The sequence below is a fragment of the Phalacrocorax aristotelis genome, chromosome 2 (assembly GCF_949628215.1).
Source record: "Phalacrocorax aristotelis chromosome 2, bGulAri2.1, whole genome shotgun sequence".
Lineage (NCBI taxonomy): Eukaryota > Metazoa > Chordata > Aves > Suliformes > Phalacrocoracidae > Phalacrocorax > Phalacrocorax aristotelis.
In genome coordinates, this window is record NC_134277.1 from 144,065,647 (window position 1) to 144,091,088 (window position 25,442).

Genomic DNA, 25,442 nt, shown 5'->3' on the forward strand with positions numbered 1-25,442 from the left:
TTGATTTATTTTGTGCAGCGAATAAAACTTCATTTCCTGCTCTGTTAAGGATGTTCTACTTTGCTTGACTTGTACAAAAATGAACTACGGTTTTATCCGTATAAAAGTTGAAAGCAATTGGGTGGCGTGGAGTTAATGGTGGGAGTCTTTTTTTTTTTATTTTTTAAGCTACTTATGCGTATACAACAGTTCTTTTCATCTGAAATCCTCTAGCTGATGATGCTAAATCTTCTGCAGTTAACTTTCCCTCCTCAGGACTGTTATCTAAAGGTTAAGATACTTTTCTTTGTTCATTACATATCTAAGAGTATTTCACTCATAAATGTGGCTTATAAAACTGTAGTTTATTACCCATATACTGATTGTTTAAGCACTTCTGTCCTCCGTAAAGTAAAACCAAGTGGACTGTGCATATAGTTTTTGGAAAAGCTGAGTTTCGCTTCTATCGGGGGGGTGTGTGTATAACCTGAATTAACTTGAAAAAAAGAGTATGCTATGGCTGCTCAGTCATTTTACTTTTGGCATTTTTGATGAAAACATAGTCTTTGTAAAATGATGTTTCTTCCTATTGAAATTCCAGTGTTGTTTTTAGCCTTCGTTTCCCTTTTGTCTTGAGGGGACTAAAAACCCAAAGGAAACAAGGTATTGAGTTTGGAAGAACACCAGAGCAGTGTTTTCCTGCTTGTCAAAGCAGGACCCTCACATTTTTGGGCCCATTCAATATTGAGTTGTATCTAATTAAACTGTTGCTCTGTAGTGTGTGACTTGTAGCTCGGATGTCTGGTTCTCCACTCTGGACTGTGTTTCTGTCTGTGTTTCCTTGCAAGCTTTGCTGTCTTTGTTTTCACTGAAGTGCTTAATAAGGTACATGAATCTTGGGGCTGCAGGGCACCACCAGGGAGATGATCTTCTGGAGGAGAGAACTGGACACATGCAGAGCTAGTGTGTCTCAGGGCCACGTTTCACTTCAAGTGGATGGTTTTTGTGTGTGAAAACAGCAGAATATTTGGAACTGACGAAGTAAAGTTGTCTTGCTTTCAGGAATATTGGCAAACTTCATTTGAAACAGAAATAACAAAATACAGTTTTTCTTCAGAAATCTGAAAGTCTACTTTGGTGCTTCTGATTAAATTACTTTTTCCCACCAGTTTTTGTCTTGATCTAGTACTAAAAACAAGCATCAAGGCAATGAAAGCACAGGGGTCTGATTCCAGTGAATTGGCCAGTGTTTTGGCATCCGGTGAGGAACAGACTTGCTTCAGAATTGCCATCTGACGAGTGTTCATCTTCCCTCTGGCTGTGCTGGACCTGGCTAGAGGTTGATGATTCTGGCCCACAAATTCTTAGTTTGGGATGCAATTATGTGATTCTGACTATTTGAGGGTAAACCTGAGCTAATTTGAAACTAATACTTTATGTCTCTGTCCGTTGGTTAACCAATCTGGTCATTATATTAATACCAAGGTCCTATCCAGACCTTGGCACCAATGGACTGGTACAAGTCCTGTGTGTGTTGCTTGCTCATAGAAGATGGATCCTAGCTCTTGAAGTAATTTTTTTATGATCTGCTGACACTGGTATTTTGTGGTTTCTGATTCAGTAGGCTTCTGAGCTCTCCTGAGCAGAGAGCAATCTTATGTGCTCTTTTCTCAACTATTGTGGGAAAAGAACTGGGAGGCAGTTTGCCAGTCCCACAACAAATGATGGTTAATGCCACAAGAGAGAGAAAGCTGCAGGGATTGCTTCTAGCAGTTCTGAAGAGATGCATTGCTTATGAGATACCACTGTAACAGAAACATGAAGGAGGTGTGGTCCAGTGGGATTGAGTGGTGGCGACTTTCCTCTTTAAACTTTGTCCTGTCCTGCTCTCCATGATGACAGACAGAGCAGCACCATATGCATATGTGTTCCTTTTCTCCCAGTCCCTTGTGCCTCATCCCACAATTACCTTAATTTTTAAGTTCTCTTGTCTTCTGTCTGTTCTAATGTTTTTGACTTTTGCTCATTTTTTGATGCCTGAGCTGTGAGTTTTGCCTGCCTAAAATGTCTGGTGACATCTTATATTTTATGAATATGTAATATTCCTGGATATGTTAACCTGATTCAAAGCCTTAAGTGATGATACTTGCATCTTTAACACGTAGCATGTTTTCATTTTATACTCTTTTTTTACTTGAAGAAACATGTATTTGGATCTGTGCAAAAGGTTTATGTAAAATAATCTTGTATAGGCAGAAGGCAATGACATACTTAAGTGGAGTGTTCTGCTGTTTTCAGTGTTTGTTTCTGCGTCTAGGGAGATATGTAGTGCTTTCTCAAGTGATTTTGAAAAGTAACCTTCTGAACATATTCACGTCATAATAGCATAAAAGCTTCCTTTGTACATGATGATTTTTTTTTCACAATTGAACACTGTTGGAATGGATTTAAATGTGGTATGGTCCTGTCATCTGTGCTGGCTTGATATAGCTTCTTGCACAAATTAAAATCTTTTTGGTATTTGTTTCTGTTCTTGTCTAAAAATTCAGGTGTTGTCACATTTACTCTTCTTCTTGAATAAGAAATGGTTTCGTTCATGCAAAGTTATCTTCTTTCTGCAATTTAAGAAACACAGGTGTTATCCTAAGTATGCATTCTTCCTTTGCTCTTGTTTTGGTCCTCTGCAATGTGTGGCCTGTTCAGAGACAAATGGGCTCAGTCTTTGTCCTGTTCTGTTTCTGAAAGGCACCGTATGTGTAGAAGCAAATAGTGAAGTCTGGTGTTTCTTGATTTCAAGTATATACTGATTAATCAGTAGTGATCCTAAATTCTAAATGAACAACAGATGAGTCTTGCCTGGTGTGGGGATTTTTCTACTTGTGCATGTGCTGTAGTTTCAAATCTTGTTTTAGAAGTGGTAGGAGTGCATGCAGGAAGATGGGGAAAGGAGGACAGGGATGCCTACTGCCATCCAAGTCAGACCACACATGTAAGATTCTGGTAGGCTTGAGCATTTTCAGAATGATTCTTGAGCTTTGCTGCTGAGAGATGTCATATGTTTCAGCTTTCTACTCATCATTTACTTTGGATCACCACTTGCCATGCTACTTGTTACACTGTTCTCTACCTGAGCTATTTTCTGCTGCCTGAGCTTATGCTTTGCCTTTCTGAACTTCCCTTCCTTACCCCAACCACCTCTTTCGTAGAATCATAGAATCATTAAGGTTGGAAAAGACTTCTAGGATCATCAAATCCAACTGTCAACCCAACACCACCATGTCTCCTAAACCATGCCCTGAAATGCCACATCTACACATCTTCTAAATACTTCCAGGGACGGTGACTCCACCACCTCTCTGGGCAGCCTCTTCCAATGCCTGATCACTCTTTCTCAGTAAAGAAATTTTTCCTAATACCCAATCCTAACCTTCCCTGATGCAGCTTGAATCTGTTTTCTCTCATTCTATTGCTAGTAACTTGGGAGAAGAGACCAACACTCACCTTAATACAACCTCCTTTCAGGTAGTTGTAGAGAGCAATAAGGTCTCCCCTCAGCCTCCTCTTCTCCAGGCTAAACAACCCCAGTTCCCTCAACCTCTCCTCTTAAGACCTGCTCTCGAGACCCTTCACCAGCTTCTTTGCCCTTCTCTGGACACACTCCAGCAATTCCATGTCCTTCCTGTACTGAGGGGCCCAAATCTGAAGACAGTACTTGAGGGCTGAGTACAGGGGCACGATCACCTCCCTGCTCCTGCTGGCCACACTGTTCCTCATACAAGCCAGGATGCTGTTGGCCTTCTTGGCCGCCTGAGCACACTGCTGGCTCCTGTTCAGCTGGCCGTCGACCAACACCCCCGGGTCCTTTTCCTCCAGGCAGCTCTCCAGCCACTCCTCCTCAAGCCTGTAGCGTTGCGTGGGGTTGTTGTGACGCAAGTGGAGGACCTGACACTTGGTCTTGTTAAACCTCATGTAATTGGCCTCAGCCCATCAATCCAGCCTGTCCAGGTCCCTCTGCAGAGCCTTCCTACCCTTGTGCAGATCAACACTCCTGGCCCAGCTTGGTGTCCCCTGCAAACTTACTGATGGTGCACTCGATCCTCTAATCCAGATCATCAATGAAGATATTGAACAGGACCAGCCCCAACACTGAGCCCTGGGGAACACCACCTGTGACTGGCTGCCAGCTGGATTTGACTCCATTCACTACCACTCTCTGGGCTTGGCCGTCCAGCCAGTTTTTAATCCAGCACAGAGTGCACTTGTCCAAGCCTTGAGCAGCCAGCTTCTCCAGGAGAATTCTGTGGGAGACAGTGTCAAAGGCCTTATTCAAGTCCAGGTAGACTAGGTCTACAGTCTTCCCCTCATCCACTAAGCAGGTCACCTTATCATAGAAGGAGACCAGGTTAGTGAGGGAGGACCTCCCTTTCATAAACCCATGCTGGCTGAGCCCGATCCCCTGGGTGTCCTGCATTCTGGCTGGGCCTGATCCCCGGGTTGTCCTGCACGTGCCTGGGGAACGCACTCGAGATAAACCACTCCATAACCTTCCCCGGTACTGAGGTCAGGCCTATTGTGACTTCATTTTTAGTATGAATGTAGATTTATTGGCGCTATTGCATAGTTTATTTTGTCTTAAAGGACTGCAAGACCTGAGTTTTGGAACGGGTTCATATTGTATTTTGAAGACAAGTACTATAGCATGCTCCCCAGCAGAAAGCCATGCCTTAGAAGCTGGTCTTGCAGTCCCATACCAGTTTCCATAAATATTTACTTTATCAGAATCCTGATCTAAACTAGGCTGAAAATTAGAATAGCAACTAATTAGAGCATAAAGGCAGTTTTTATCAATGAAATGTTTACAGTGTTTGGAAACATTTATTTATTAAAGATGAATGAGTGCCTATCTGACCAAAAAAGTTACATTGTGCTGTCTTTTTGAGTTTAATTGTATACAGTTAAGAAAAAAAATCAGATTTTGGTTCCATTAGAATAGCTCAGTACCTTTAATAGACTATTTGGATGAATCTCATAATTGTAACAAATCAAACACTTGCACAATTTCTTGTGGGAGTTTCAAAATATTTTAATTTGGCTTGATAAGCAAAGGCAGCGTGCATAGAATTTTCTGATATAGTTTTTTTCCTGACAGTAAAAATACAAATAATAGTCTTCATCACACTTGTATTTATAAATAGAGCTGTTTATAAAAATCTTAATTGATAAACTGTTTTTAATTAACATTTTTATTTTAGGAAAAAATGCCTTTTCTTTACCCTCTTGGGAATCATACCATTGTCCTGTTTTTCTATTTGTTCTTTTGGGAAATTTCATTTCTCAAAAAATGCTATTCTGTGAACTGTTCAAATATTTGGTGTTTTGTTCAAAGCTTCTCATCTAAAACCACTTATATGTTTTCAATAGAATGTTAAATATTTAAGACTGAAGTCAATTCATCAGTGGAATGTCATGCCTCTTCTGATGATCCATTTCCTTAATGGAGTCATTGCTTTTCCAATCTCTGAATTAAAATCACCCCTTTCAAGGGACGTAGCTCCATATCTCATTTAACATACTAGAGAACAGTGACACATAATATGCTTTTAAAGAAATTTAAATTACAACAATACAAAATGCAAATGCTTTTCTACACCATTATCTTTTTTTTTTTTTTGCTGTAGTGTAAGACCTGGAGAAAAAAATCTTATTAGCAGTAATGTACCTTGTGATTTGGCAGAAAGAGGGTTCACAGTGTGGTTTTAAGTGTGAGGGTGTTTTTTTTTTGTGTGAGGCTGCACATAGTATGTTCCCACATGTTGTTAGTTACATTATCTGCTCAGTAAATCTGTTCTTTTGCTCCTGTGTAACAGCAGCTGTCACAAACTTACAGCAATGTGGAAGTTGTTGGAAAAATTGCCTAATAAAACTGGTAAATTTATCAAACCTCAGAACTAGTGCCTAGTACACGTACCTATTCAGAGACAATACTCACTGGGGCCTGTCTCTATTGTATTGAAACTAGCCACCCATTGGCGTTCGCTGTGTAGATAGCTAACTTTATTTTTGGCTTGGACCAAGCACTGGCTGTGTAGGTTATGCAGAAGGCTTCTTGTTGCTACAGGGTATAGAATTTAAGGTGCTTCAGGAGATCGTCTTGGGGGCAGCAGTGTTGTGTCACTGCCCTTGTGCTTGCTGAGAAGTCTGCAATGCCCCTGACTCCCAAAGTTGGTCATGTCATCCATGGCCATCTGCAGCCCTTCCCTCACCTGTGTGGCCCAGCAGGTTCCCCAGTTGTCAAAACTCGTGTAGCCCAGCACCTTTACCCAGTGTGTTTCACTGCTGTGACATGTTTTCCTCTTAATTAATGCAGTTCTGAAAACAGTAGTCTGGTTGCCCAAGGATTAATTTGAAAATATTTATCCATTTTAATTTCTTATGTAGCAGTGGTATCTGCACATAACACCACGTGAGCAGCAGGTAGCCTCACAATTCTCTGGAGAGTATGGTTTGCTACAGCTGGTTTTACTGTACTTGTATTCAATAAAATGTTTTACTGAATATCTCATAACAAGCTGCTGTTACACAGTCATGGTGGTATTTTCTAATATACCTAAAATAATCCACCTGCATGGTTTTCAGCAAAAGGTTTAATGAATTGAGCCTTCCCCCACTGCTGGCTGCCTCTTGCCTCCCCACCCTGAGTTGGAGAATGTCCCAAACTCTGCTTGAAAGGTAATAATGGGGCAAAGTAACTTGGAAACTCAGGCTCCTTCACTTGAGAAACAGAGCTCCTTCCTCTGGAAAGGGCGGGGGAGGGAAGGGGAAGGGCAAAACCCTGGCTTTGCTAGGTATGTAGAATCAATAAACATGCCTTTCATTGCTTATCTGAAATGCTTGAACACAGTATCTTTATCTTGACTATATTGCCTTATAAGGTCCTGCTTTACATCAGGAACAACTGGATGTATCTGAGGTGCATACTGGCACCTAGTTTCTGACCATTGTGCCATGGGATATTCAGATGGTTTAAAAAGTAATCTAAACAACTGTACATTAGTATGAGGAAAAACCTGTTTCCAATAACTTTTACAGATCTTGCAGGATTTAATATAAATCTAGTAATATCTGTGTATATAATTGTCTCTATATGATCAAAATCAATTATTGGACATACTTTTACATTCAGATGCCAAATTAAAATTTACTGTCAAATGTGCGTGAGGTTTCTTTTTCCATTTAATAATGCTAGAACTAAGATTTACCGCTCTGTGTGTAGTTCAGCTTTACTACATTGCAGCTGATTGAAGTATTGCTGTGAGATGCTTAGGGGAATTTTCTCATGATAGTTGGTTTGGCTGTTGTTCAGAGACTAATTTTCATAGCTTCTTCCAAACTATTTTGGTAAACTTACAGATCTTACATTTAATAAGCAATTCAACAAATTTTAGTCCTCCTAAAATCTTGTAGAGAGACAATCGCGCATTGGAGTTTTACATAGCAAAAGAGATATCTTTGAAAGACAGTAAGAGCAACGTTTACTACATTCCCCCCCCCCCCCCCCCCCCGTTGGGTTAAGCCAGGTGACTGGCCATCCTGTGACTACGTTCTTTAATACACAAGAAATACAACCTTCACCAAAATTCTGTTTTTAAGGAGCACTTTGGGTGGTGGTTTTTATTTTTTTGCTGTTGTTGTTTCTTTCCCTACCACGCGGCTTCCTTGTTTCCTTTTGTCTTTTGTCATCCATGTCCTACTATCCCACCTCCATTTCTGATCATCTACTAGCCTGTCCTTTTTGGCACTATTCAGTAGTCAATATTGCAGTAAGTAATTATTGAAGAAGCTTCCTACCATCCTGTATGAATAGGCTTTTAAGACTTGCAGGAGATCAGTGATCATCTAACCTGATTATATTATAAGAAGGTGTCTATAAATTGTACTAACTTTCCCTGATCTTTAGGGCTACTATAAATCAAGTTTCGTCCTTGGGCACATATGGCACCCAAAAAATTAGAGTGGTGCCTGAAAGTTTTCTTTGGGTAGACTTAGGAAGGATTTTTTTTTTTCTTAAAACCTGTTCAGGAGGTTTGCAGGGCTGTCAGCCCTAGGAAATGGAATATCTCTGGCCTTGGTATGGCACACTTGGAAGTATAAGAGAAAACTTCAGCTTGGCGATTTAATGATTTTCTCTGGTGTATACACTGCCACGGGGTCGGTGCTCTCCTAGATGCATGCTCTGGGTTAATGGCACTTGCAGCAGGGGAACAACATGAGACTCTTGGGTGGAAGGCAGAAATTAAAACTACTTTCTCCCTTTTCCCTCCTGACGTTAGGAAGAGGAGGAGGAGGATGATTTCATGTTCAGATCTTGTTACTGAGGTTGGGATGCTGTAATTTAGCAATTTTAACAGTAGTAAACATATGAAAAGACTTGACTAGTGGTCTGTGGCTGGCATGTACTTTCTTCATGAGGTATTTGGCAAAATGAGCTACATCATCTCTGGTTGCATGAATATGGGTGGATGGATGGACTTAAGCATAATGGAGCGTATTAAGCCAAGTGTAACACTTGCATAGGAGCAGTGAGGGAGAGAATAAAAGGGTTGGGGACCAGAAAAGAAGTGCCTAGTATGTTGGTGCTTCTTGAGCCTTCTGGGATGTGATGTGCACTGTGTCTTTCTGCATATTTGTCCTTAAAACTGTGTGGAACATGCCCAGTTTTTAGCCTGGATAAGCAGTTCTTGTGGGTCGTTTTTGTTTAATTCAACTGAAAAGCCACTACTTTTAAGCACTTGCTCTTCCATTCCTGCAGTTTTTTGCCCTTCATGACACTGATGCAGCAGTCAGCAAAAATTCCTTTTGGAGGCCCTCAATGTGTGGTGCTTCTGAAGACTTTTGAAGTTGAGGTTAGAGTTGGTTAAAATACTTTTGGGAGGATTTAATCTTGTTCAAAGAACTTAAAACATACAGGTGTTCTGTGTAAGAGAAACGTTCCCCTCTTTGATCATTTGCCCTTTGGGATAGAACTCAGAGCTACGGTGAGGGGTTATTCTATTTTGTCACTTTCTGCAGAGGTAAATCAGAATTGATAAGGAAAGAGAAAGAAGGTGCAATACTCTGAAACTTGGTAATTCCCAGCTTTTTTCATGTGTGATTCTTCAGCAGCCTTGAAGTGCTTTTCTGATTATTTACACATTACTAAAAGCAAAGTGGTCACCATCCATAAATGTCTTGATGCAACCCATTGAAAATCAGTGCTGTGCACCTTATTTAAACATACCAATGAGAGGTAACAAATACAATTTTGTCAATGATTTACATTAATCAGAGCTCTCTGAAAGTGAAAAGCTAGTGTCTGTTTGTTGACTCATCTTTAGTGCCTAATTACAGTGCAAAGCTTTTATTGTAGAACAAATCCCAGTTGGCCCTACTATGTAAAAACAAGAGGAGTGTGTTTAGAGTCTTCTGTTACCTCACATCATGCCTGTTAGGTTTTGAGAGATTTAGTTTTTGTTATGTTTGGAGCTTAAGTCCTCAGCCTGATACCAGAAAAAAATTAATATTCCAAATCCAAATACATATAAGGAACTATTTTTGTTGTGATTGACCTAAAATGATGTAGTGGTGAGGATGGTTTGCATTTAAAATAAAAATCTAAGCCCCTGCTTGGTTTTCTAAACCAACCATATTCTTACATAAATAAATAAATATGGTTTCCACTGTATATTTCTAGCACTGTTTTTTAATCGATTAAAAAAAGGCTATAATATCTATACATTTAAAAAACCTGATCAGACACGGAAATGTTTCATGTTGAAGTGTATACCTGAGTGGGGAGAAAAAACCAAACCAGGCAAAGATCTTTAATTTACAGGGTTAGTTATGAATAGCTATGGATGTTTTGTTATGAAAGTAATTGACAGTAAATGTTCTCCCTGACCTACAACATATACTATGTGCAAAATTTTTAATTAAATACAAGGGTATTTTTCTAGTAAAATATAATATTGTGAGTACCACAGATGAATATCACTTGATACTTGTCACAGAAAATGTTTTCATACGCTATTTTGCAAAGCTGAGTACAGGAACACAGACTACTCGTGGAAGATGTTGTGGTGTGTTCAGGCCATCTATATTTTTTCTCTTAAATTTGTTTTGCAGACTGAATCTAAGGGAAAAACTGCGTAGTATGGGTTTTGTACATGCAGATATGTATGGGACCCTTTTTGTTTGTGGGATTAGTTGTAAAATAATGTCTTAATAGATGATGATACTAGATATCTGACACTTTAAGCAAAAATGTGTATTTATACATATACTATATATTTATACAAACTCATGTAAATGCATATCAATTTATCTGTAAGTATATCCACATATACTGTGTGTATATTAATCTAGTTGTATAAGCTAAACAGATGAGTATTGCTAAAATACTTTCATGAACTAAGCTTTCTTGGGAAGTAATTAAAGACTGCAATATAGTACATTTGCACGTAGGAACAGAGGGTATGTGGTGTGCAGGTATGCACATAATGGGATTATAGTCCAGGCACAAAAGAAGAGCAGAGGTGGAAGCATCCTTGTCTTTTGAGGTCCTCCAGGTGACGTTAATTTGTAGCTGGAAGTGACATTTTAGTAAGCCATATCTGTGTATCTAGAAGTATTCATAACTTGAATTTGTAAATAAATTTGGCATCGACACCTGTGATATAAAAATTTATAAGGAGTTTAGATGATCGCACTGTGACTATTGCCATTTTTGTCATCTAGGGTTTTCACAAAAATCATAGAAGTGTAGATAAAATTGATAACTTTCCAATATTCTGTATCATGATTTGGCATGGAATTTTGGCTTCATAATATAGGTGCTCTTTGTTCTTAATCTGTATTGTTACTACTTCGGCTTTCAAAAAGCTACTGAAACCTGCAGGTTATGTATCTCCGTTATTGCATCTCTTATTTTTTAACTATTGCATTGAAACTGCAACTCTGTAATCGCTTCTAAACTAATTTTTATATTGTTTTTTTCGCTTTAAACTATATTTGTTCATCCTAATGGTTGTAGAGTGAGGGATAGTTTAAAAGAAGGCTGCGTGTGGGTAGAAGGCAGCTGTTCATCACTTGGCACAAATGCTTATCTACATGGAAGTGTGCCTATTGCTTCCACAAAGGGAGCAGGATTAGGATGAAGTTCTAACTGCCAGATCATGTTTATAAAAACACAGAAGTCACAATGTAGGAAACACAGTTCAGTATGCTTAACAAGATGGATCTTTAGGTATCATTGTGTGACCATGTTAAGAGGCTTTTACTAGCATGATGCACTGCCACAATCCCATCCTGTGGTAACTTTCTTGATGTGTTAGAGTATTGCCTATTTGAACCTTGTATTACACTTTAGAAACTGATTTTTGAGGCTAGTATAGGCATAGAGGAATTATTTAAGGACTGTACACTTTAATATTCATTCACTATGATGTGAGGGCATGTGGTTCTTTGGCTATTCTTTGTGATTCTCGCTCCTTGACCAGAAAATTAGGAAATAATGATGTTCCAGCCTGTTAGCTATATGAAAGCTAGATGCTTTTTTTTTTTCTTAACAAATATATAACAAATACTTAATCTCTTTGTGCAATGAATCACAAGTGTGTTCCTCCCCCAACAGTAAAGCTTGAGAAAGAGCAGCTCTCAGAATCGGTTGACCATGCTTATTCAAGACGTCAGAAAAAAACATTGCTTGAACTGATGTGTTTTAGAGCTTTGTATTTCCAGAGTAGTTTATCAATACTTTGTTGAACAAACATAGTTTTAAAAATTTTATTTGGTTATTTATTGTAATGGTATGTAGGACTGCTTTGGAAGCGATGGTTGCAGTGTCCAACTCTGTAGGCGCAAGTACGATATAGCTCAACCTAGTCTGTGAGATGGGGAGTAAATGTTTGGCCCACAGGTTGCTCATGGGGTGAAGAAGGGGAAAGGCAGTAGTGAGGAGACCTGCCTAGAAAGAATAAATGAAGGGTGTCTGTGTATGATGGATTCAAGAGTTGGAGGGACTATAGCCTGTGCCACAGGAGGGTGCTAAAGCATGAACCTGATCCCTGGGTGATTGCCAAGGGTGGATGATTCTGGATTGTTTTAGTCCTTAAGTTATTGCTATTACCTGAAATTCAGATCAAGACTTTTTTGTAGAGTGAGGGGTTTGCCTTCTGAATAATGGCTTGTTGCAACTGTTCTTCAGGACTGCGGATAAAAAAACATCAGTTAGGGAAAAGTCTCTTTCATTTGGTATGAATGCAGTTGCACTTAAGTGAATTTATAGTATTGTGGGTAGTATGTTCTAAGTTAGGTTTTTAAAGAAGCTAAAACTCTCCACGACCCCAACAAATACTTATCATTTTACATGGTGTATATATTAGAGGAACCTGAATGAGTTAATGGTGTGTTACCTATGATTACTCATTCAAATTTATAAGAAGAATTTATTGATGTAAATAAGTAGATAAAAACCTGATGAATTATAGATTTAAGAGACTGCTTTTGTGAGTTTAAATATATTCACTGGCCGATGTTATTCAGGAGCTTTATTACAGCTGATGTTCCCTGTGTTAATTTGAAACAAGATACGTTATTTTCTTCTTCTACACTAAATCCTCCCTGAGCTTTCCTGCTTGGCATCGTATGAGATTAGAGGATGTTTCCAGGCTTTTAACTTTCCCACATGTTTTTCCCCAAGTTCTCTTGAATATTCTCCATCCTGTTGTCCAATTTTTAATCTGTTACTTTTGCATGTGGCTGGAGTGCGCAGTTGAGCGCCAAACAGTAACAGTCCCATCCTCATCCCTGCAGCTCCTTTCAGAATATTTGTATGTTTTGTTCCCTGGGGCACTCAACTTCATTTCTTGCTGATACTCACTTTCCTCTCTCATTTTAAACCTGTACTCATTCTTTTGTTGCAAATTAGACCAGGGATAAAAGAAAAAATGTTTTCCATACAAATTGATTGGCTCAGATCTGGGAGAAGAGCTTTTGCTCTTAATTTTCTATTTAAAAAAAAATCCCTTCTGATTAGCTTGTACCAAGTAATGTGTATTCATTTGAAGAATTTTGAATGTTAAAATTTGTGTAAGGAAGTGGGATGGACATGGTCGTCACTAGAAAGAATAATATATTTTGGATCCTGATAAAGTCCTTACTGCCTGAGAGGAGGCACGTTTTATTTTAAACTAACCAATGTGATTAAAACTTTGCATCTTATAATTACAGTGGTCTTTTGTGAAACTGCAACAGTTGTAGTGTTGACAGTTACACTTCTCTTAATATATAGCATTCTGGTGATTTAGTGTGATTGCTGACTATTTGAGACGATAAATTGTTTGTTTAGGTTTAAGGAAACGTTTCAATGGGTTTAGTATTTAAAAAGCAGTGCAATATAAATAGCAATAAATTCCTTGAAATGGTGTACACATCACAGACTGACAATTCCAAAAGAAATGACTGATTATAAGTAAAAACTCCTTAATGTACATGTTTTGAATAAGTTGCCACCTATGTGTACTTTTTTACATTTATTAACCAGAAGTTTTTGCAGCCATTCAGCCAGCTTTGTAGTTTAGTCCATTAGTTGTGTTAACTAATGCTATTTAGATAAGATGTAATTGATGAATTACATTTGGTGAAAATCTGTTCTTGCCCATGATGGTATGTGACGTTAACTTAAGAAGAAAGAATAAAATACAAAATTTAAAGTGAGTTGTTACAAATACAGTAGGGCTGTTAATGTGTAATTTAAAGTTTAAATACAAGTATTTTGATAAAATTGTCTTGTTTTTATGGAAGTTTTCCTTGAGACAGTTAAATAGCTCGTGATAACTGGAACTCTCCACTAACTTGGCTTCTGTGTTCAGAGTTTGTAGAATGCAGTGAAACCTGTAGAGAGATTCAATATTGCTGTACCCATGGCTGAGAAATCTCATTTCTACCTGAGCCTTCCTGCACTGGCAAAAGTAGCCTGAAAAGTACCATTTCCAGCTGGGGAAGAATTATTCTGGTGCATGTCTGTGGAGAATGGCCACGAGCTCAAATTTGGCCCGGACACATCTCGGACAGTAACTGAGGACTGCTAGGCTAAAATCTATGACCCCAATGTATTTCAGTTGTGTTGGCTTTTAAGCCTGGTATCCTAAGGAAACCAGATGTGCATGATGATGCAGTCTTCCTCTTCTTTTGCACTGGTTTCTTACCTCCTTTCCTGTCTTTCCACCCCCAGCAGCTGCCAAAATCCAAACACTGCCCAAATGATGCTCAGCAATGAAAAGAGCTCACTTGGACAGCAAGTTCTCATGGCAAAGCTTTGTGCTTCAGGCCTTCCTCTGTCACATGTCAGAGGTTTGTCCTGATGTTAGGAATTTGAGAGCTGGGGATTCCTCAATTTGCTGGGGCCCTGCTGTAGGTATGCTGCTCAACAGTGTTTGGGATTAGGAAAAAAACTTGGTCTGGACAGTATTATACCTTCCTCTGAAGGAAGTGGGTAGCAAGATTATGTTGTAATAAAATTTATTGCTACATCCTTGGCAGGTGCTTGGTGGAGTGAATTCTTACACATGGGGTCTGGCTTTCTAATAAACTGCAGTAGGAAATGTGTGAGGGGAAAGTACCCCCTAAAGAACGTGCGAAATGGAGCTGCAACTACAACCCACTAGTACAGTGGGGGTGGGGGGGGAAACAAGTACCCTTAATAATGTGCTACCACAAAGGAAAATGTTGCCTTGGTGAAGAGTCTAGGGGCAGTTGAAATAGGAATGGGGACTAGGGCTAGCCTTCTAGCAGGTGGAACAGATTACAATAGGAAGTGACAAGAATGGGCCATGTTTTTTGTTAATGGCTCCCAGATGTTGTTTAACAAATCAGTGACGTGTTTGAGCCATGCCCACAATGGTGTTCCGATCTTCCTGCAGTGTTCAGAACAAGGTACTTGATAAGCACCAGAGAAGTAGTGCTCAACTATTCTTAATTAATATTTTGATGGACCTGTAACAAGGATGACAGTATGTGCAGTCTTTCAGTGTCTTCCAAAATAGCACACAAAAAATGTTAAACAGCTTAACTACTGTTACTGTACATAGAAGAAATGCAGTGGTGTAAGAAAAAAGTTTGTTGTGGTGCTGAGCAGTTCAGTGGCTGGACCTGTGTGTGGGTGAGGTGGTCCTGCAACAGCCCCTGGATTGCGTGTTAGGCTGGATGACCGCAGAACAGCCAGACTCTTTTCATGAAGTTTCCGTGATGGAGATAAACTGTTACAACTTGAAATACATACTTTATTTTGTTGAGACTTAATTTTCGAGGGAAAGTTTTCATTTTTTAAATAGATATCAGTTCTTCTAACACAATTTTATTAGATTTGATTCTTTCTGAACACAAGTCGAAAAAGGGAATAAAAATCTAGGCCACTTCCCGTTGCTTTTATCATGTTGTCCTGAGTGTGTTTCCTGTCACTCTCTGCTTGCACTCCTTCAGGGTAAACAGTTTCAGCCACTCTGCCTTCTCATTTCCAGGCAGAGAGAATCTGTGGGGCAGAAGGACCCTTTTTAGCCCACATCTATCCTATATAAAGGATGCCCCACATCATCAGTTTTGCTGAAGGAGCCCACCTAGCACTAGTCTTTATGCCTCTCCTCCCAACTCCTTTCCTTTCAGGCCACCCTGGTGTGAGAATTACTGAGTTACTGTGCACTGTGATTTTGTGGAACAAACATTTAGGAATTGCCTTTTTTTAATCCCTTCCATCCTTGCTTCTAAAGTAATGCCAAATCTTGAGTATAGCTGCCAGCTGCTACTGTAATATGTTACTGTTTGTTGTTTTCTTCTTTGTAGCTTTGAGAGATCTAGTCATGGATCAGGACTCCACTGTGCTAGGTGTTAAGCAGACACAAAATAATGTTACATAATTAAGATGCTCCCACCCATTTCCCCCCAGACCAAAGCACTGGGCAAACTTCTTGTAACATGAGGAAGAGTGAGATCTTTAAAAAACTTATCATAGGAGAAATTGCAGAAAAGCCATTTTGAGATGTTTATTTCTATTAAAAAGCACTTACATTATGGTAGGTGGCCTCAATTTTTTTAAACACAATAAATATATCAGAAACTTTACTAGACTATCAATTAACAGTCTATAATATAACGTCTTTCCAAAATAGAAAGAAGATATTTGTACAGCTAATTTCCCTCAAAGACTTGCAAAGTCATTTTATTTGTGTCTGTCTTGGGCATTGAGAAATTGCGGTGTATTTCTGAGGAGCACTTAGTGAGAATAGCCTGTTTTATTTATCTTTTGGCTCTATGGCCTTATCGCCATAGGCTTTCAGACTCTGACAGCTCCCTTTCTTGTAAACAAAGGAATGTTCCTCTCAAATACCTTGGATAATCAGCTAACCAAAACAGTAGCAACATCACAGGGAGCTGTTATTGCCCAGAAATCAATAGGTAGACAGCACACATTCTGCACAACTAGTTCAACAGTCTTCCTACAAGCTTCTTGGCTTTCAGCTGGGGCTGCTGTGGCAGCGTTTTAGCTTGTTCACACATGGATTTTTGACTTGTACGCCTATTTCAGAGTACATTGTGCTACACTAATATAGACTTAACAAAACAGGGCTTATGATAAGACCGATACAGTCTGATTATATACAGATTATTATATATACTATATATAAGATATTATATTATATAGACAGGTTTATGATAACAGACTGATATAACTTGTGATCTAGTACAGGTATCTTGGTGTGCCTTGCTGGTCTCTGCTGCTACTTGTTTCTCTGAATCTAACATGAGCTGAGATAAGGTGCAACAAGATGCAAATTCAGGCTAACACCTTGCTAAATTACCTTTTGATTGCTCCAGCTTGTCCCATTATTCTTAACTAGGTTACCCTTGTTTATTCCCCCCACTCATCAAGGTGCTTTGTGACTGCACCTCTGCCTCAAATTCCTCGGTATTTCCTCTTTGTGCGTAATTTAAAGAATTGACTTTTGATGTGTTTCTAACTGAATAGTACTGGAAAAAAAAACCTGAAGTGGGAAAATAAAGACTTTCCATCATGCTGTCATCTGTCTTAGAGAAGTATGGAGCTTAATCTCTGAGTACTCCCTCTGAGATATGTGATTTACCAGTTTGAAAAGATTTAAAATTGGGTTTTGTAACAGTTAAAGAAAATGGACTGTCTTGAATAGACTTTTGAAGGTACAAGTGTGTATGTATAAGCTATGTATAATTTCCATATAATACAAAACTCCGTAATTATTCTACAAAATAGTAACTCAGTCTGATTTGGCTGAATCTTCCTTTCAGTATCTTATACTGTCATAATTTTTAAATAGTCACATGTATATAACTTTAAAGTTAGTGTGTATTAGACTATTAACTCACAACTTCCAAAAGATTTACAGATGTCATATTTAAGTCACTGATTTTGCTGTTTCAATGTTGTTATGCTTCCAGTTTGCTATTCATTAGAAAAATAAGATTAATTTTTTGATTCTGTATTTCAGTTTTTAACTCCTAGTAAAACATTCTTTGCAGTATAATTGTTCAATGAAATAATTTCAGTCTGTATTAAAGTTGATGACTCGTTTGTAAGTAATGTTTGATATGTGCTAGCCAGCAGTGTTGTTGCAAGATTAGAAGTGTGTATGAATGAATTTGCATATTTGTGTGTATATATAATGCATATTAACAGTTATATAGCGGTGGAACATAGATATCTTTCTGAAAGCAAGATCTTGATAGTGCTTACAATTTTAATGAAACTTGTAGTGTATTTTTAAGGTAGTAGTTGTTAAAACTTGTAGAATATTTTGTTTCATTTTTGTGTGGAGAAGAATCATGGAGTAATTTGGGATGATCTCTGGAGATGATCTATACCAACTTTGTGCCCAGATCAAGTCCAGTTAGAGCAACTTGCCCCAGAGCTTGACCAGCCAAGTGCTGAATAGCTCCAAGGCTTGAGACTCCACCACCTCTCTGGGCAGCCTGTTCCAATACTTGATGACCCTCCTGGTGAAAAAGCTTTTGCCCTACTTGGAATTGCCTGTATTTCAGGTTTGTCAAAAATGTACTGTGAGAGGATGAGTGGCAACAGATAGAGTCTGGCTCCGTCTTCTCTGTACCCTCCCACTAGGTAGCTATAGACAGCAGTAGGATCTCCCTTCTCCAGGCTGAACAACCCCTGTTGTTTCAGTCTTCCCTGAGGGAGAGTTTATGTGCTTCATCCCCCATTAGGGCCATGATGGTGGTCCTCCATTAGACTGGGTTCCGTACATCCATGTCCTCCTTGTGCTGCAGAGCTCTAGACTGGGGCACAGTATTCCACACAATGTTTCACAAGGGCCAAAGAGAGGGGATGAATCACACCCCTGGCTTCACCCTTGCTAATACAGCCCAGTACAAAGTTGACCTTCTTTGCAGCAAGGGTACGTTGCCGACTTGCATTCAACTTGCTGTCACTGGGAACCGTGGATTCTTTTCTGCAAAGCTGCTTTCTAGCAATTTGGTTATTTGTACAGTTATACAGAGTACCTCCATCCCAGGTGCAGGAGTTTAGCATTTGCATCTGGACTTCATGGAGTTCCTGACAGCCCATTTCTTCAGCTTTTCAAGGTCCCTATCAATAGCAGCCCTGCCCACCAGTGCATTGGCTCCTCCCTCTACATTGGTGCCATCCACAGCCTTGCTGAGGGTGCACTCTATCCCATCTTTCAGGTCTTTAATAAGGATGTTAAACACCGTGGGCTTGGTACTGATCCCTGAAGGATGCCACAAGTAACCAGCCACCAGTTGGTCTTTGTACCCCTGATCACAATCCTTTGAGCCCAGTGGTCCGGCCACTGTTTCAGCCAATTTCTCTCCCACTATCCAGTTGATATCTCACCAATCTGGGGATAAGGTCTGTGCAGGAGACTGTGTCAAAGGTCTTTCTTGCTAGAATGAATATATTCTGGGTATTACTTTTAGTCTTGCTACAGGTAACTAACTACTCAGCCATATATGCACAGTCTGCTCATGGGAAATAAGTTCCTCTCTTGCAGTTTCTAATCTTATAATTTAATATGTGCTTTCCAGAAATAAAAATATGTATCTCTTACTGACTTGAAATGGATATTAAGCTCACTGTTTTAGAAATGACAAAGGATCATAAAAAGCAAAATTTTATAGAGGAAGAGAGAAAGCGATGGAGAACTCTCTGCAAGTTTGTGCAGTAGGTACTTAGGATCGGTTCAGGTTTTAAAGTTTTAGTTCATAATGGTTATTTTTACACATTTTCCTATGTAGTTTTTTTTTAAGAACTCAGTTTTCTTTAACTTGATTTCATGAAAGCATAGGGACAATATCTGCGTAAAGAGCTAAGTGATCCCCACGAGAAAACACTTTTTTCCAATTAAGCATGCTTATGGGGTATTTTGGAGGTCTTGCACGTTAAATAGGGTTTATGTATTTTTAAAATGAGAAAGCATCTTTTTAAAGAGAAAAGGAACTATGTTTTTAAATTTTGAAAACAGAATAATGAGCGAAGATAATAAACTCCACTTATTAGGAAAGATTATAATAAACCTCATCTAGTATGTGTTGAGGTGTTGCCAATTGTAATTTGCTTTCAACCTTGCAATAACTGTTTTATATAGCAGTAGAAAATTGAGTGAGGAACATGCATGTAAATTTACTAGCCTAGGTGTCTTTAGTATGTTACTTATGACTTGTGTAGTTTTAGATGTAACCGTAGTACTCTATAAAAATATTTCAGCCGATTCCCTGGTCTGACGCATTTGCCAAAAGAGAAAAAGGAACCCGTTTGTGCAAACTTCCATGTTCCCCAATCCAAGGTACATTTGTATAACAACTCCCATAAGCAGGACCTCATGTTTAATTTTTTTTTTACGTTTTCTAGGTTTTACTTATGATACAAGTTAGTGGGAAAAGATATTTTGGTAAATGAGTGTTACTTTCTTTAAAAATAATCTCTTTAGATAATAATGAGTATTTTTAGTTTTCTGCATTTGTGACTGTTGTTTGGAATCACTCTCATTAATGCTAAAATGAATGGGCATTTATCAAATCTCATATTATAACTACAGTTATTAGCACTTTCAGAATGTAACTCCCTTCCCACCCCCAGTATAATTTTGACTTTAGCTTTAAGATGTTTGTCATCTGGTGTGAGGTGGATTTATGGGAGCGCAGTAGTTTTAGTGCCTTTTGGCCGGGTGTTTCTGATGACATCACTGTGATCTAGACAGAGTGTGTGACTCTAGTTGGTTCCAGTGTTAAATAGTTTCATAATTATGCTAGTTTTGGCAGTTTGCTTGGAACTTTTTCCCATCTCTTTAATGAACATGTTTTACTTCTGGGCTTATGAGACAGCCATATGTTTGAAAAATTAATAGAGTGCTCTTAAAGTTAACATTGAGCAGAGGTGTGCAGATACAGAAAGCTTTTGGATATATGTCTACATAGGAACGTAGTTCCTATAAGGTCATGTCCACTGTTATCATCTTCCGGTAATTAAAGAATACAACACTTGCTTTATAAAGTATAAGTAGCTGTTGTGAAAAATGGTGTGTGTTCACACTCAAAAAAAACCCCCATGCAGCTCTGAAACCTTTTTGATAATTCTGTAATGGAAGGAAATGAAGGGATGTTGCCCCAGATTAAAAAAACCTTTTTTATATGTTAAGTCAGGTTGAATTCTTCTTAAACGTAGGTATACTGTTGCTTCATGTGGATTAAGTCACATAGGTATATTTCTGAGATAAAATTTGGTGTTGTACTTTCGCACCATACTGGAATATGTATGTTTTTGTTTTGATTACTTTTAGGTTGCAACCATTTTCCGTCACAACAGACTTGTTACTCAGGGAAATATAAAAAGCTTATTATATTGAGGTTATTTATAGGTTAAGATTTGAGACTTTCTTTCAAAATTAACACAATATAAGGGTTCTCTGCCCCTTTCCTTTAAAACATCCCTCCCAAAAAACAAACAAACAAAAAAACCCCACAAAACACCAACAAACAAAACAAAGCAAAACCACCAAAAAAAACCAAAGAACAAAAAACCAAAACCACCCATTGTGCTAGTTATTCTTAACTCTCTGAAAGTGGTAAAAACTTAAACCACTCTTATTTAATCTTTAAATGTTAGTAATACTCTATGTGATTTTTGCATGCAATTATGAGAAGATTCATTGAATACAGTCATGCCAGTACACAGAAAAGTTAGACCTGAATGTAGTCAGGCTTGATACAGCTAACGCTTCAAGAATAGAATGCCTTCCCCATCTCCCCAGCTCCCCTTTCTTTTTTCTCATAGCCAACAAATATTAAACGGCAAGCGTAATGCCATCCTATCAGATCAAATCATTACAGAATGCTGTGGTGCGACTATTTACAATCTGTAAGTGAGCTTAGGAAAGAAGGAAATGTGCTAATTGAGCTGTTTGGTCACTCTGACGTCTCGGGGTGGGGGGGGGATGTTTTTTGGTGTGGTGGGTTTTTTTTTGTCTTCCCCCCACTCCCAAGTTCAAAACATAAATAGCAGTATGGTGACTCGTCTGAAAAAATATTTTCATGCTCCGTATACACTAGTTTCCAAGAAAGAGGGTTAAAAGTTATTTCAAAAATTTTAGCTTAAAAGTCTGTGATGTAGTTTTTCTCAGTAAGCTGGAGATGTGAAGGATAGATGAGCTCTTCTGTTTACAAGATATGCGTGTTGATGAAGAGGCTTCCGTCTCCCCGGGTTTAGAGACACAGCAAGAGCTTCAAGCTGTCATTATTGCTCAGGTACACTGTGAAGAGAGTGACTTTCGAATAAAATTGCACCGTTGTTAGAAGTTCTGAGAGAGTCTTCAGGAAACTGAAATGCATCACAAGGTTGTCAGAGACAAGAAAGCAAACAAATGCCCTCCAGACAGAGTCAATGCTACACACCCGTTTCATTTTTTTCTTCCATTGGAATGGGAAAGTCCAGTATGACTAAAATGGCCAAATAACCATAACTTAAAAACCAGTTTGTTTCAATACTATATTAATGACTGGAAAATCTCAAATCCTTCTTTTAGAAGCTATCTTCTACCCTTCTAATGTACAAATGGGTCTGTCTTCTGTAATTTCTCCAGATAAGTTCAGTCTTCTAATTTTTTTTCCTTTTTTTCCAGGCTAAGATTATATTGCTTATCATATATTTTCGTAGTCAAATGGCTTCCACTTTATCAGATAACTTTCCTCTGTGTTCTGTTTTGCTAAATATGAAGTGGAAGGAAAGAAATTTTCTTTAATTGCTTCTGAAGTTGTAGAGTCGTACTTAAAATGTATCATTACATTAACTTTTTTATTTCTCATGCAAAAAATATTAAGAAGAAATAGATATATCCCCCAGCATACAGGGGAACACATGATCTATTGTGTACAAAAACCCAGCACAGTTTAAGCTGTTTGCTTTTTGGTGGTTAGAGGACTTCAGATTATTATAGCTTCATACTGCAGTACTTGATATTTTTTCCCTGAACCCTTCTTTTTGTGAACATGCTGTGTGATCCTAGTCATGACATGAACCGAAGAGCATTTTGCTCTTTTTCTGCAAGAGACTACATCTACTGAAGACATAACTGGGCTTGAGTCAAAGGTTTTAAGAATTAGCTTCCTCTCCAAGCTACTCTTATAATACAGTTGCAAGAATATTTGCATTACTTTTCTTGGCTTTTTTTATACTTGAGTCTTCTAGTTAAACTGTCATTCTGGAATGTAATGGGAATACTAGTGGGGTATTTAAAACCTTAAATTCAGCTAATTAAGATGTTCTTGCATCTGCAAATTTCATCTTGTAAGGCTTATAACATATTCTCTTAATTATGAGCCATGTTTCCCTGCTTCTGAATTCCTTAAAGTGAATAAGCTATGTAGCAGGTCAACTTGAGCAAGTGCCCTCAGTTCATTTATCTTTTCCGCAGCCATGTTTTACTGTTTGCTGTGTGAATCTCCTTCAATTAGCTGTATTAGGAAGGACATGACTCTGACATCTTGGAACGGTCTGAAGTGGTTTCATGAGTAGGCATGTAAGATCATAAAATTTAGTAGTTTCTCATGTTTGTTTTGGTAGTCACCAGGGCGCTGTGTCTGTTCAAAGCAGTGTTGCAGCAGAAATGCAGCTAGATGAAATGTGTTCAATTGAAATTTATTAAATGCCAGTGTTTTATTAAAAATAAAAGTGAAAGTATTAACTGCAAATAATTTTTGTTGTCCAGCTAGTTTTGTAATCTCTGTAGTCAGATGCATGTACAGGATTGAATTGATGGAAAAACAGTAACAGATGTTTACTTTACCAAATCTTTACCAAGTCATTCTTCCCACATTTATTTTCTTCTTGTTTGGCTGACTCAGTTGCTCTCTTTTCCTCTAGCAGGAAGATCATGAAAGTTGTGGTTCCAGTTCAACAAACCGCAGTACCACAGAAAGCATGAAATCAGCAGTAAAACCACGACGAGTCCAGCAGTCTGCTTCTCCTGACCCTGATTTACCTCCAGGTAAGCCATAATTTCAGAAGCTGGATCATATTTGAGTGATAGAAAATGACTAAATTTCATTCAGGTGGCCACAATGTCTAAGTTAGGCTATTACATCTCTGTCCACCTACAAATCATGTAAATGTGAGTGAAATACTTGAATATCATAAAATAGAACTAAATTGGAATAAAATGTAGTTAATCCGTGTATCTTCCTTCCATTTTATTGAATCCTTAAATTTACAGAACTCCTTTATAGTGCAAGATAGATTAGAGTGAAAACATAACATGCTGCCCCTACAGTACATTTTATCCTCTGCTGCTCTGGTTCTCCTGTTTCAGACAGATCCCACTGTTTTCTACTGCTCAATAACTGCTCAGTGGTGGTTCACACTGAGTTCTTTTCTTGTATTTTTTCAGACATTTTGTTTTCAGATTTTTATAATAGCTTTAAAGGTAAAGTTGTTTTTTTTTAATGAGAGTAATAATTCTGAAATGTTTCTTATCCAGTCCTATATCCACTGGTAGAGAGGTTTACCACTTCTCTTTTTCTGACGTGGAGTTTGGCTCGGTTGAGCTTGGAGCTATTCATATACATACAAAAATGCCTAAGGAACTATATATCTGATTATTATTCTCTCTGAGTTTGCACAAAAATTTGGAATATGAGATGAATTTTGTGCAGAAAAATGAAACTGGCAAGTACTAGAATGAATTGCAATTTACCTTCTTGGGGCATGTAATTGTAGATGGGTTAAAGACAGACAGTTTGTGTTAGGCTTTTTTTCTGTCTTTTGTTAACAGTAAGTTTATACTTGACCCGAATCAAAAGAGAACACTGAAGTTTAGTGTGTGAAATGTTATGTACTACAGAGTATCATCTTGCATTGGAAGGGGTACTTGAGGAGCCAGATCTGGAGGCTCCCTTAAAGCTCTGAGATCCAATAAACTCTGGTGGCTTGGAAGTGCAGGACTTTTGGCATCCACCTCATCCTACCATGGACAGCGCTTCAGCTCTGGCAGTCCCTTGGCATTTTGTTCTTTGGGTCTCAACTGTGAACGACAGGAGTCAAAGGCTTGCCAATGAACTGGATGATTATATTGCCTTCAGTTACCATTTTAGGATTTTGGTTCCTCAAGTTTGTTTCAGTCAGTGTTATCTGTGGACCTCCCAGAAAGGTATAGTCTTAGGGAAAGGCTGGAGGTCTGCTTACAGCAATGTTGACATCTGATGAAGTTAAAACATTCCAGAAGATGTTTCCACAGAACCAGATGCAACATCCACATTGAGAATAGGTTTGTGTTGTCTTTTATGAGTACATTGTAGCTCTTAATAATTAGTGTGCTTGTGGTGGGTTGACCCTGGCTGGATGCCAGGTGCCCACCAAAGCTGCTCTATGACTCCCCCTCCTCAACTGGACAGGGGAGAGAAAATATAATTAAAAGCTTGTGGGTCAATATGAGGACAGGGAGAGATATCATTCACCAATTACCATCATGAACAAAACAGACTTGACTTGGGGAAAATGAATTTAATTTATTACCAATTAAATCAGAGTAGGGTAATGAGAAAGAAAAACTAAATCTCACAAACACCTTCCCCCTACTCCTCCCTTCTTCCTGGGCTTAACTTTACTCCCAATTTTTTTCTATACCTTCCCCCCCCCCCCCCCCCCCCCCGCAAGTGGCACAGGTGTAGTGCGGTCAGCTCATCACATTTTGTTTCTGCTGCTCCTTCCTCCTCAGGGGGAGGACTCCTCACACTCTTCCCCTGCTCCAGCATGGGGTTCCTCCCATGGGAGACAGTCCTGCATTATCTTCTCCAACATAAGTCCTTCCCAGGGGCTACAGTTCTTCGTGAACTGCTCCAGCGTGGGTCTCTTCTATGCGGTGCGGTCCTTCTGGAGC

At 38.7% G+C, this 25,442-nt stretch overlaps 1 protein-coding gene across 5 annotated transcripts in view; it reads left to right on the top strand.

Moving 5' to 3' along the window:
* VPS13B (vacuolar protein sorting 13 homolog B) overlaps positions 1-25,442 on the top strand; it is a 486,846-nt gene that overhangs the window by 24,387 nt on the left and 437,017 nt on the right. For 3 of the 5 annotated variants that reach the window (XM_075085497.1, XM_075085494.1, XM_075085496.1), the window contains exon 4: positions 23,432-23,555. In XM_075085497.1, the coding sequence (XP_074941598.1) occupies positions 23,432-23,555 (124 nt within the window). The remainder of the gene's footprint in view (positions 1-23,431; positions 23,556-25,442) is intronic. The other 2 variants (XM_075085498.1, XM_075085495.1) reach the window with 1 other exon arrangement.